The sequence below is a fragment of the Tachysurus vachellii genome, chromosome 2 (assembly GCF_030014155.1).
Source record: "Tachysurus vachellii isolate PV-2020 chromosome 2, HZAU_Pvac_v1, whole genome shotgun sequence".
Classification (NCBI taxonomy): domain Eukaryota; kingdom Metazoa; phylum Chordata; class Actinopteri; order Siluriformes; family Bagridae; genus Tachysurus; species Tachysurus vachellii.
Window position 1 is genome coordinate 18,769,159 of NC_083461.1, and position 12,008 is coordinate 18,781,166.

The 12,008-nt window shown below is 39.3% G+C and overlaps 2 protein-coding genes across 5 annotated transcripts; one reads left to right on the plus strand and one right to left on the minus strand.

The window, feature by feature from the left end:
* Window positions 1-1,655: 1,655 nt before the first annotated feature.
* mettl9 (methyltransferase 9, His-X-His N1-histidine) lies at window positions 1,656-4,445 on the minus strand. Of its 3 annotated transcripts, none has more exons than XM_060861831.1 (6): window positions 4,284-4,445; window positions 4,045-4,151; window positions 3,327-3,517; window positions 2,801-3,010; window positions 2,508-2,692; window positions 1,656-2,432 (listed from the first exon to the last, which is right to left on the minus strand). In XM_060861831.1, exons 2-6 carry the CDS (start codon window positions 4,138-4,140, stop codon window positions 2,224-2,226), a joined length of 891 nt encoding a protein of 296 aa, XP_060717814.1. In that variant the 5' UTR covers window positions 4,141-4,151; window positions 4,284-4,445; the 3' UTR covers window positions 1,656-2,223. The 3 variants fall into 3 exon arrangements, with proteins under 3 accessions (XP_060717814.1, XP_060717806.1, XP_060717798.1); XM_060861823.1 differs by having other exon boundaries at window positions 4,045-4,206; XM_060861815.1 differs by lacking the exon at window positions 4,284-4,445 and having other exon boundaries at window positions 4,045-4,221.
* Window positions 4,446-5,567: 1,122 nt separating this feature from the next.
* cdr2b (cerebellar degeneration-related protein 2b) lies at window positions 5,568-10,393 on the plus strand. Of its 2 annotated transcripts, none has more exons than XM_060861844.1 (5): window positions 5,568-5,770; window positions 6,141-6,253; window positions 7,528-7,676; window positions 8,513-8,623; window positions 8,963-10,393. In XM_060861844.1, exons 1-5 carry the CDS (start codon window positions 5,689-5,691, stop codon window positions 9,672-9,674), a joined length of 1,167 nt encoding a protein of 388 aa, XP_060717827.1. In that variant the 5' UTR covers window positions 5,568-5,688; the 3' UTR covers window positions 9,675-10,393. The 2 variants fall into 2 exon arrangements, with proteins under 2 accessions (XP_060717827.1, XP_060717834.1); XM_060861851.1 differs by having other exon boundaries at window positions 5,644-6,018.
* Window positions 10,394-12,008: the final 1,615 nt, after the last annotated feature.

A 12,008-nucleotide genomic window follows, 5' to 3' on the forward strand; every position in this document is an offset into this window, starting at 1 on the left:
AAACCAATATAATCTATGTCTCTCATGCTGGGACGTGTTTGTTTGTTTATTTATTTATATTTATATAATTATTGATTTTTATGTATATTTATTTATGTATAGTTATTTATCTATGTTTATTTATTTATTTATATTTATATATTGATTGATTTATATTTATTTATTTATATTGATTGATTTACTTATATTTATAGATTTATTTATTTATTTATTTTTATATTTAGATTTATTTATTCATTTATTTATATTCATTTATATTTATAGATTGATTTTTATTTTTATTTATATATTTGTATTTTTTATTTATATATTTATTTTTGTTTATTTATTTTGTTTTAATTACTTTGATTTATTTGTTTCTTTTATTTATTTATTATTGCTAGTATGGTTTGTGTCCACTTAAAAGAAAAAGGTCACTGTATTGATTAAAGCAGTTGTTCTGACTGATCACTTTTATCCTGTGCTAAAACATTTCTATCCTTATCAGAGTTGGTCTCTTAACAAATGACAGTGGCCCAATCCACAGCGCTTGAGGGCACACGAGCACCCAGATACACAGCAACCCACATCAGGATAAAGATTAAATCAGAGCTAGATGTGTCTCAGTGCTTTCCATGAGCACTCACAATTCAGATTTGACTACAATTTGTAGAGTTACAACCTGGAACTATAATAGACATATTTGGATATACCTTAATATTATAGAGAAATAAATTGCCCCGAATTTTGATGTCACATAGTTAGCCGAACGGAAATAATCTGGGTGTAAATACACATCTATCTTCCCTGTAACATTTCGAAATTTCTACATTAGAAATCTGTTTCCTTCCAAAAGAACCTTAAAGTCAAAGCCAAGCCTTTTATTATGAGTATATATCAGCTTTCGGACATACTTTATCTCTTTTTGAGAAATTACTCAGTCCTGAAATCTTTAATTTTCACAACAACTTAGAACATGGCACATTTTCTTTAAACAAACCAACATTTCAAGTGTTCAGAAATACTGGAACATGTGATTGACAGGTGTTTCTTATTGCCCAGGTGTGTCCTGTTATATACAGGTCGCCCAAGGAAAACAACAGCAGTTGATGACATTGTGAGAGCTGTGAAGAAAATCTCAATAACAACAGTCAGTGACATCAAGAACAACCTCTAAAGGGCAGGGTGAAGGTTTTACAAGCCAATATTTGAAGAAGACTTTGAGAGAAGAAATAAAGAGACTATACAACAAGATGCAAATAGTTAATCAGTACTGTACTAAGAACTAGAAAGACAAACTGCAATTCATAAAGAGATACAGAGATGCCACAAAAGTCCTGGAACCAAGATTATCCTCTGCCAATGTATGGAGAATGAAAGGATCTGGTCACGATCCAAAATATGCAAGATATACAAGCTCATCTGTGAAGTATGGTGCCAAGGCTTGGGTGGAACAGACTCAGTAAGCTTTATTGATGATTGAACATGTTCTAAGTTGTTTAACAAAAGCACAAATATCAGGAAATTAATTTCTGGTCCATAATCATCATCTTCTTTATCTCTTTCTCTTTTATTCTTATTGATTCTATTTTTATGACACAGACACAGGAAAGCATTTCACTCCATGTTGTACTGTGTACAGCTGTCTATGTGACATGGTATGACATGATATGATATGGTTTGCATTGTATTTGTTTATTGAAAATATTTCAATACATGAATTATGAACAGACCAGCCATCATTTATTAAATTCAACAGCACCAGTCCAGCATTTGGCTGGAAATGAATCTAAAGATTGTGTAAACTTTTCCTAAAAACTGTGCATAAGTTATACAATATTGTTTAAATGAGGTCTGTGCATAGCTTACCAATCCTTCATCAGAAACACCAGGTAAGTATGCAAGGTAGGCACAGCAGGCCATGTGGCCCAGTGTTTTTACAGACAGCAGGAAGTTCTCGTCTCCACTGTCTACAGTGGCCTGGATATCTTTATACATTTTAGTGTCTAATACAGTTCTTAACATCGCATGAAATGAATGATATCATTTAAAATACTTCCACTGTAGTGTTTTATGCTAAACATCAAAATAACTTTGAAAGAAAAGTCCTCGCTATGGCTTTAATATCCTCTTACTTCAATAGAGAAATATTTCGAAACTTAATTAAGCATATACAGTAAAGGATTTCAATGCAGATATAATTCTATTCTATAAACGTCCCGACAACCAGCTTCAATCGGGACCTCAGTCCTGAGGCTTCAGTACATACACTGCGTCATCTAATACGTAAAAATCCTGGTGCATATCTCCCTCGCATAAATACGGCAGGCGTGTCACTGCTTCCACCTCTAATCCGACAGAGTGGAATATGCCATCAGACAGGTTTTTAACTTGCTCCTCCCAAGTGGTGCCTTTCACATGGATGTGTTCTGCTGGACGCACCCAACTTCCTCCTAAGACCAAGATTGTGAGTTACTTGTTTGATCATGTTGAGGTACTCATAAGACTTTTAAAGAGAATAATCTTACTTATTTCCACGTAAGGCTGAAAAGGTAGAACAACTGCAAGGATCAGCCGTCCGGTGCCAGGAACCAGAGACTTTTTGATGTCCCTGAGCAGCTGTAAAGGTTCGTCACACCGGTCCAAGAGGTTCAGGCAGCTGATAACATCGTACTGGAAACCTGTCTTTTGCCACTCATCGATTTCCAACAACCTTCCGACAAAGGATTTCATTTGAATTTTGGTCTCATCTTCAAATTGTAGATATTAACAGGACAATGGATTTAATGTATTTGTGTTTTGGCTTAGACGTTAAACACACCTGTAGTTCTTTCTTTGAAGCTGCCACCTCATTGTAAGTGACACCTCAGTGGCATAAACCTCTTTAAAAAGAGGGCCCATCACTTCAGTGACACCTCCATCCCCAGCTCCGAGATCCAGCAGCTTTTCTCCTATCCAGTCTGGACGGATTTGGAGAAGTTGGCGAAATTGTTCCTGCGAGAAAACAAACATGGAGCCTCGGCCCAGAAACCTGTTATCGGACACCAAGAAATAAGTGACTTCATCGTAGCAATAACAAATTGTGGTTCACATTAAAAGGCAGTCATGTAAAAACGGTCACAGAATCCGGTACCGGACCCCGGGCTGCCTGTAGCAAGTGGTGTGAGTTCACTAATAATACACTAATAATAAATAATATAATATAATATGGGAAGTTGCAATGAGAACAATGCTGCAAGGCATCAATGTTCCCAGTGTGTAAACCACCACAGATTCACATACGTATGAATAAAACAAGAAACCTCTAATAACTAGAATAAGAAATAAAGGCAGTAAGGTAAATGTACCCATTGATAGATGTCCGTGAGATGATGGGGCTGAAAATGGTGGAGAAGAGCGAGTGGTAGATTTGAGTAAAAACCCAGCCAGATTTCTCCTCACTCCTCTGAAGAAAAGCTTGAGTTTCTTCATCTAACTGACTCTGCACAAATAAGGGCCGAATCTTCTCCCCTAACAGATCAGGAGAGCAACGATACCACTGTAAGGAGGAGGAAGAGGATGAGGAAGAATAAGAAGAGGAAGAATAAGAAGAGTATAAAAGAAGAAGAAGAGGAAGAAGAAGAGGAGGAGGAAGAAGAAGAAGATAAGGAATAATTGGGAGAGGAGGAAGAAGAAGAAGAAGAAGAAGAAGAAGAAGAAGAAAAAGAGGAAGAAGAAGAAAAAGAGGAAGAAGAAGAAAAAGAGGAAGAAGAAGAGGAAGGAGAAGAAGAAAAAGAGGAAGAAGAGAAGGAAGAAGATAAGGAAGAAGAGGAAGAAGAAGATAAGGAAGAAAAAGAGGAGGAAGAGGAGGAAGAAGAAGAAGAATAATCTGTTAATTATGCACTTATTGTGTACAGAATGACTGAGTGAATGTGTTTTAAAGCCCACTGTTAGAACAGAACTGATGAAGTTAGTAATAAACATGAGACATGTTTACATGAGACATGTTTACATGAGACATGTTTACATGAGACATGTTTACATGAGACATGTTTACATGAGACATGTTTACATGAGACATGTTACCTCCTGCATCCCCTGGGCATTAAACTCCGAGCCGGTTAACGCGTTCATGAAAAACGTCCGAGCAACTGAACTTCGTGAATACTTTCCAGTCCACATTCTTCGCGCTACTAAAAGAAGTGAAACGTAAAACAGCAGCCAAGCAACAAAAAGGACCGTCCTCATCTGTGGGGAACACATTTAGGTGAGCACAAGTAACAACAACACTCACAGACACAACCACCACAAACATATAAACAAACCTGTAGGTGTGACGAGACTTTACAGGGCACATCGTCTGTGTGTGTGTGTGTGTGTGTGTGTGTGTGTGTGTGTGTGTGTGTGTGTGTGTGTGTTTAAATAATCCGGAAAGCAAACAACACACGAGAGACACGATGAATGAGTAGCTGTAGAGTTTAAACGGCTGTGAATGACATTTTACTTCCGGTTTTACACGTAAATGCGTCCGGCGAACAGCGATCCCACCACCAGATGGAGTTGTTTACTTTTATTTAGCTTACTGTATGTGTTCTATTGGGGAGAGAAAGATAGAGAGAGAGAGAGAGAGCGAGAGAGAGAGAGAGAGAGCGCTCAGTTGTAACGTATGTTTTATGAGTAAAATATTGTTAAAGCTGTTTTTTAAATACATGATAGATGTGACGGTTTTGTCTATTAACTGGTCATGTTCCTCTACACATTAGACTGTACATCCCAAACTGAGCATTGGCTTAGTGTCTTAACCTGCAGCTGCTGGACATTTTATATTTTATATTTAATATTAAACAAATCACCTAATTTTCACATTTCTGGTGTGTGTGTGTGTGTGTGTGTGTGTGTGTGTGTACTGTCTCGTGCTAATCTTATTTCTGTGTATGTTGCTACTGGATGCTTGAATTTTGACCAGGATCAATAACATAAATAAATAAATAACCAAAAACTGTCTGTCTGTCTGTCTGTCTGTCTGTCCATCTATTGAATCCATCCATCCATCCATCAATCTATCTATCCATTTATCTAATCTATCCAATCTATCCGTTTGTCCGTCCGTCCATCCATCCATCCATCCTTCCTTCCTATCTATCTATCTATCTATCTATCTATCTATCTATCTATCTATCTATCTATCTATCTATCTATCTAATCTAATCTATCCATCTATCCAATCTATCCATCTGTCCTAAACAAAACAAATTCTATTTGTATAAGTACTTTGAAAAAATAATAATGTTTAAGAACTTGGTCCTGATCACTTAATACATCAGGTACAACCACTATAATATATAAATTATATAAATGGCACAAAATGTATGCACATTGTAATAATGCACATTAATGCACATTGTAATCTTATAGTCAAAGCTTGCTTACAAATGTGTTTGACAAGTGACATCACAAAATGATGACAACATTCTGGATCGGACCTGTACTCTGTACTCCTTTAAGCTTTAGACATAATTAGACTGGTGATAAACCTGGCACAGATTGCGTCACAGCATTATCAGAGGTACAGAGAGCGCGCCACGTTGATCTCCTCCTTCCTTCCTGAGAGAGAGAGAGACAGAGAGAGAGAGAGAGAGGGAGGGGAAACATTGTGTGTTAAGTGTGAAAATCATTTGTGCTGTTAGAAATAGATGTTTGACTGGTATCCCTTTGTTTCTCTAAGTGAAGATGCTTACAGACGTGATAGTAGAGGAAGAATTCGAGAATAAAGACGAAGAACATTGGTATGACCACCGAGATCTGGAGCAAGGTAAAAAAGCTTAGATTTTGTCTTGTCTTTATACTATTATTCAAAGGAAGTAATGCCAGGATCCTATAACAGGAGAGAAAATTGTACCTAATAGACTTTTTTTAAATTAGCCTAATTATTAAAGTTACTGTTATTATTTTGAGAGGGAAACATAGGTTTGAAGAAAATGTAGATATCTGTGACGGAAGCATGGTTTACTTGCTGTGTGATTTCCCACAGTTGATGGATTGCACCACATCCTGTGTCAGGTACTAAAGTTCTTAAACAAACGATCAGATCTTCTTCTCCACAGCAGATAATTTTGGTAATGGTCTTGTATCATGCTCGTGTGTCGTCTTGACTTTTTATTTCACTCTCTTTCCATGCACAGATCTTCATTTGGCTGCTGAGCTGGGCAAAACTCTCCTGGAGAGGAATCGTGAATTAGAGGATGGGCTTCAGCAGATGTATAACACTAACCAAGAGCAGCTACAGGAAATCGAGGTACTGAAGAGTGTACGACAAGTAGCTGATCGGTTGAGTGTTAAGTGGCTCCTTGACAGTCCAGGTGTTTGAACCTACAAACCTTTAGGCTTTTTGGTCTCTAACTCAGAGGGCAAGTCTTCATCAGTGAACATATAAAGACTTCAGCAGGAAGGAATTAGCGTTGGTTCTGTGGTGAACTCGGAAATTGCGCTGACCCATTAGTTCCTCATGAGCTTTTGGTTGCTTAATTCCACTCGACTTCTAACTGTTGTAGAAAGGATTTATTTACTTATTTACATTGACATTATTTCCTGTCCAGTGTCACCCAAATGAGGATGAGTTTCCTTCTGAGTCTGGTTCGTCTCAAGGTTTCTTCCTCATATCATCTCAGGGAGTTTTTCCTCGCCATCATCGCCTCTGGCTTGCTCATTAGGGATATACGTTAGAGATAAACAGTAACTTAATTTTAAACTTCACAATTTTTGTTCTGTTTCTATACTTCGTTAAAGCTGCTTTGAGACAATGTGAGCTTTAAAAGTGTCAACAAATAAATTGAACTGAATTGAACTACCACACTTAGTGTTGTTGTATAGTAAAAAAAAAAAAAAGCTGGTTGTTGGGTGGGAACTGGAAGACGATCGAATTCCACAGAAAATCAGGGAAAACTGATTTCTTTCTATATCATTTACTGAACTGAGGCAAGTCGAGAAGAATATTATTGTTATTTCAACCATATACAGGTGGTACGGTAAACTCCACTAACATTCCTCCAGGACCATGTTGCTACATAAAACACAGAACTAACAAACACATTTAATTTCCAAACCAATAATAATAAAAAAAAATAATGACTTAAAGGTCACTGGTATCTTTCAAGGGTTGAGCCACAATGACTGGTTCGTATGAGTATCTGAAAAAATGAACAGTAAGTTTGTAAAGCTCAAACGGGGTTCAATGAGGTCAGCCTTTGTTGTTGTACTCAGTTCTTTCATGTTATAGCATTGTATGTTATATTTATTTCAAGCTTTGTTTCTAAGATATGGAGAGTCAGGTGCATCAGACACTCAGTATTTTAGTATGACTCAACACTATGCCGATAAAAGGAATATATTCATTTGTTGAGATGTTCTAAGTTGTGTACTGTATGTACACCCGTCACTGATAATATTACCTCTGGACCACAGATTATGTTTAGTATATTATCATTTAGAAACCTCACACATGGAAGGTCCTTCACAAACTTAAATAAAAAATAGATGACAGATTTCCTAAGATGTTTTGCTTTTGTTCAGCATCTTTCAAAGCAGGTGGAAATGCTCAGGTCAGCGAATGATCAGCATGCTAAAGTCTCTGAGCAGCTAGAAGCCACTGCTGGAGACTTGGAGCAGAGAAACCAAAGACTCTCCCTGGAGAACCGCTCAGCCCAGCTTAAGATCGAGAGGTAAGGTGGACTTTTTTGTGTAATTCACACGGAAGCACATATACATGGAGAGTAACGATTATATACTCTATATAGCATTTTCTGCATACCATGAAGTTCATCTTTAGCAAGTGCTATAACACTGGGCACAATGTATGGATACATCACAAACGCATAGACACACACGTGCATGCAAGCACACGCACACACAGACACATGCACACACACACAGGGACACGTGCACGCACACACATGCGCACACACACAGAGACAAGTGCAGGCACACGAACACACACACGCACACACGCATGGATACGGACACATGCACGCACACAAACACGCACACACACACATGCGCATGCATGCACATGAACACATGCGCACACACTGGCACGGATACGGACACATGCACGCTCACGAACATGCACGCACACACACACAGACACATGCACGTGCATGCACACGAACACATGCGCGCGCACACACAGATACGGACACATGCATGCACGCAAACACACACGCACGGATACATGCACATGCACACACATGAACACGCGTTCTAGTGGTTAAGGTGTTGGTCTACCATTTGGAAGGTTGTGAGTTTGATCCCAGGTCCACCAAGCTACCACTGCTAGGCACCTGAACAAGGCCCTTAATTTGGCCCTTAATTAACCCTCAATTGCTCTCAGTTGTATAAAAAAAAATGTAAGTCACTCTGGATAAGGGTGTTTCTCCAGAGAACCAGAAATTTCTATACACTAACCCTGTGCTTAGGCTTGAACTCTGGAGCTGTCAGTCCACCACCCAGTGTACCACCATGCTGTCCAGTTTAAACATGACCTTGTTCTTCTCTGCAGGCTTACCGAGACCATAAACATGCTGCATGGTCAGGTGGAGGAGCTGCAGAGGGAAATTGAGAACCTGACTCCAGATCTTCAGGAGCAATCATCTATCAGACAATCAGACAAGTAAATATATTAATATAAAAATGTTCTGGAACAAACTAAATATGCGCACAAACCTGTGAATGATGTCTTGCTAATTTACTTGAGACAAGCCTACAAATATTTCTGTCTCATGATTATATAGAATTCAAATATAGGGTTAGATTTTTTTTCCTGCTGATTTACACCTTTACAGAAGAATATATAATATATATAATATCTATCACATCACTCTGCTTCAGTGTGTGCAGCCTGCACATATAAAAACAGAGTGTTACATATTAAGGAACAAATAAAAATGTTAAATGCTCTAAACTCTGTTCATTTCTTCATTAGCCTGACATACAGCTCTGTGTATTTAAGGTATCCATCTAATGAGAACTCTGAATGTGTGAGCACTCCCTCTCTAAAGGAGGATGACTGGGAAAAAGAAGAGCACACAGCCCTTTTGCACTCGCTGCAGACCCAGCTGAATTTAGAGCGAAGCCTAAGAGATACTGCTGAGCAAGAGGTCGAGGCTCTGGCCCGAGAGATCAGCGAGCTGGAGCCACGTGCGACCCTGTTGGAAGGCTATAAGGCACGTCTGGCTGAGGTGGAGGTTGAAGTTGAGGAGCTACGTCAGCTAGCGCGGTCAGACTCAGCCTCATGCATGCTACCGGGTGTGCTGTTCTTCCCTGCAGATGAGGAAGTGGGTGAGATCTGGGAGACAAAGCAAGTGCAGAAGTGCTGCAACATCCAGAGGCAGGTCCTGGAAGCTGACACTAAAGATAAAGAGTTGAGAAACGAAGAACACACTGATGCACATTTAGAGACAGTGAAGAGCCACGGCATGTCTCTGCTAAACGAGGTGGAAGATCAATACAACGCCTTACAAAGAAAGTACAATGCACTTCTGCGCCGCTACGAAGATGGATCGCGGTCGCAGTGTGACAAAGCAGTGCAGACGTCCACAGCCAAACAGGGGTCTCAAGTGTGCACTCAGCTGCCGGAATATAAAACACTGTTCAATGAGATTTTCACTTTTATCCAAAATAGCAAAAAGGACTTAGAGATGAACAGGGCCAAGGCAAGTTAAATTCAGTTTCACCTTCCAAAAAACTGTTAGATTTGTCCTCTACAGAAATTCCCAAATCTCCCAGCAGGCATCTGCTCTAATAAGGCCGTGAGGAGACAGAATGAATGAAGTGGAATCACAAAGGAATAAGGTTATTATAGGACAGACAGCACAGCCAAGCTTGAGCTTCACATCTCACATTTTATTTCAGATATAGACCTAACTGAAAATTATTATTTAAGTGTTTAAGCGCTTTGCATGACAACTTGTGACCTTTTTTTTTGCAGTATTTTTGCTTATTATTATATGTATTGTTAATATTTTAGCAGCGCTGCCACAAAAAAAGTTTACAGAAACCGAATTAAAGTTACACTTTGACCTTTAAGAAATTTTGTCTTTGTTTGAATTGTACACGTCTCAGAGGTCACGTTAGCTCTACGCTGGGGCTCAGATATCAGCTACGTATACACACACTTCTTCATAATTATTGTGAAAACAGGACAAGTAACGGAGCACTTAATAAATCTTTAGATGTTTTATGGGGGACCTTTTTCTACTTTTTGCCATATTTTAGGATTTGCCTTCTACATTTACAGCACATGACAGACATTTATCTCAATTTATACAACTAAGCAATTAAGGGCCCTAACTAAGCAAGCAGTGGCAGCTTGATGGACTTGGGATTTGAAATCACAACCTTCTGATCACTAATGCAACACCTTAACCACTAAGCTACCAAATCCCCTTTCTGTTTTAAATGTTTCTTTCTTGTAGTCACACAATAAAATCTGACAGCGAAACAAACTTGCCGTAATATTTAGTAGAAGAAATGTTCATGTTAAATGTGATGCTTTCTTTACAATAATGTTTGTACACAACTTATAAAGCAAAAATCTTTCATTAAGCAAGACAAACACTCTACAGGCAAATGAATGTGGACACCAGCAGTTCAAGAACCAGGGGCGATACCCCCTTTGTGGCTAGAAGAGCCTCCACTCTCATGGGAAAGCTTTAAACTGTGAGAATTTGTACCTATTCAGGCAAGAGTGCATTAAGGAGGTCAGGCAAGGAAGCTTGGTTAGCAACCTACTTTCCAGTTCATCCCAAAAGTGTTCAGTGAGGTTGACGTCAGGGCTTTCGTGTTAGAATACTGGAGTTTCTCCAATCCAAAGCATATATTTATGGAGCTGGCTTTGTGCACAGGGGCATTGTCATGCAGGATGAGGTTTGGGCTTCTTAGTTCCATTGACAGGAAACAATAAAAATACAGAACATCTTATATCTTAATAAATCTGCTTCCAACACCATTGAATTGGGGGGTTCACTGCTTTTAGTACAAAGATGAAGAAAGACGTTTAACTACCATCATGTTCACATTTCATTCTAATAATTCTAGATTTTGGTGCTATCTCTATATTCAGTGGTCAGGTGGGACCTAAAAATTGTGTCATTTAAATTAGGAATTATGGTCACATGTGTGTGAATTTAAAATTAAGTTACTATTTTTCTCTAACGTCTATCCCTAATGAGCAAGACGGAGGCGATGGTGGCGAGGAAAAACTCCCTGAGACGATATGAGGAAGAAACCTTGAGACGAACCAGACTCAGAAGGAAACCCATCCTCATTTGGGTGACACTGGACAGGAAATAATGTCAATGTAAATAATGTCCTTTCTACAACAGTTTGTGGAAGAGCTCATGAGGAATATTCATTCATTCATCTTCTACTGCTTATCCGAACTACCTCGGGTCACGGGGAGCCTGTGCCTATTTCAGGCGTCATCGGGCATCAAGGCAGGATACACCCTGGACGGAGTGCCAACCCATCGCAGGGCACACACACACACACACACACACACACACACTCACACAATGGACAATTTTCCAGAGATGCCAATCAACCTACCATGCATGTCTTTGGACCGGGGAGGAAACCAGAGTACCCGGAGGAAACCCCCGAGGCACGGGGAGAACATGCAAACTCCACACACACAAGGTGGAGGCGGGAATCGAACCCCGACCCTGGAGGTGTGAGGCGAACGTGCTAACCACTAAGCCACCGTGCCCCCTCTCATGAGGAATATGTTCACTGAAAATAGTTCAAAGAAGGCTTAAAAGCCATAATAAAGAAGGGGCTCAGACAACACCCCTGCCTCGTCCCACAATAAAGACGAGAATTGTCCGATTTATCCCAATTGGTAAGTACTGCAGATTTTGGGTTTGTGTAAAGCATCTTAATGTATTTACAAAATTTTTTAGTACTGAGTATAGGTAAGGTCACTCGATCTGACCAAAGGATTTCTCTCCGCCCAGAGAGACAATGGCTGCCCTGGACTGCCGAGAGTCTGTTATACA

Excerpts from the sequence above, each read along its gene's own strand:
- mettl9 (XM_060861815.1), bottom strand. The coding sequence starts at position 4,221 with ATGTGTTCCCCACAGATGAGGACGGTCCTTTTTGTTGCTTGGCTGCTG. Across the intron at positions 3,518-4,044 it reads ATGCCCAGGGGATGCAGGAG|TGGTATCGTTGCTCTCCTGA; the intron begins GTAACATGTCTC and ends TCCTCCTTACAG. Across the intron at positions 2,693-2,800 it reads CTTCAAAGAAAGAACTACAG|GTTGTTGGAAATCGATGAGT; the intron begins GTGTGTTTAACG and ends CTTTGTCGGAAG.
- cdr2b (XM_060861844.1), top strand. The coding sequence starts at position 5,689 with ATGCTTACAGACGTGATAGTAGAGGAAGAATTCGAGAATAAAGACGAA. Across the intron at positions 5,771-6,140 it reads CCACCGAGATCTGGAGCAAG|ATCTTCATTTGGCTGCTGAG; the intron begins GTAAAAAAGCTT and ends TTCCATGCACAG. Across the intron at positions 7,677-8,512 it reads GCCCAGCTTAAGATCGAGAG|GCTTACCGAGACCATAAACA; the intron begins GTAAGGTGGACT and ends TCTTCTCTGCAG.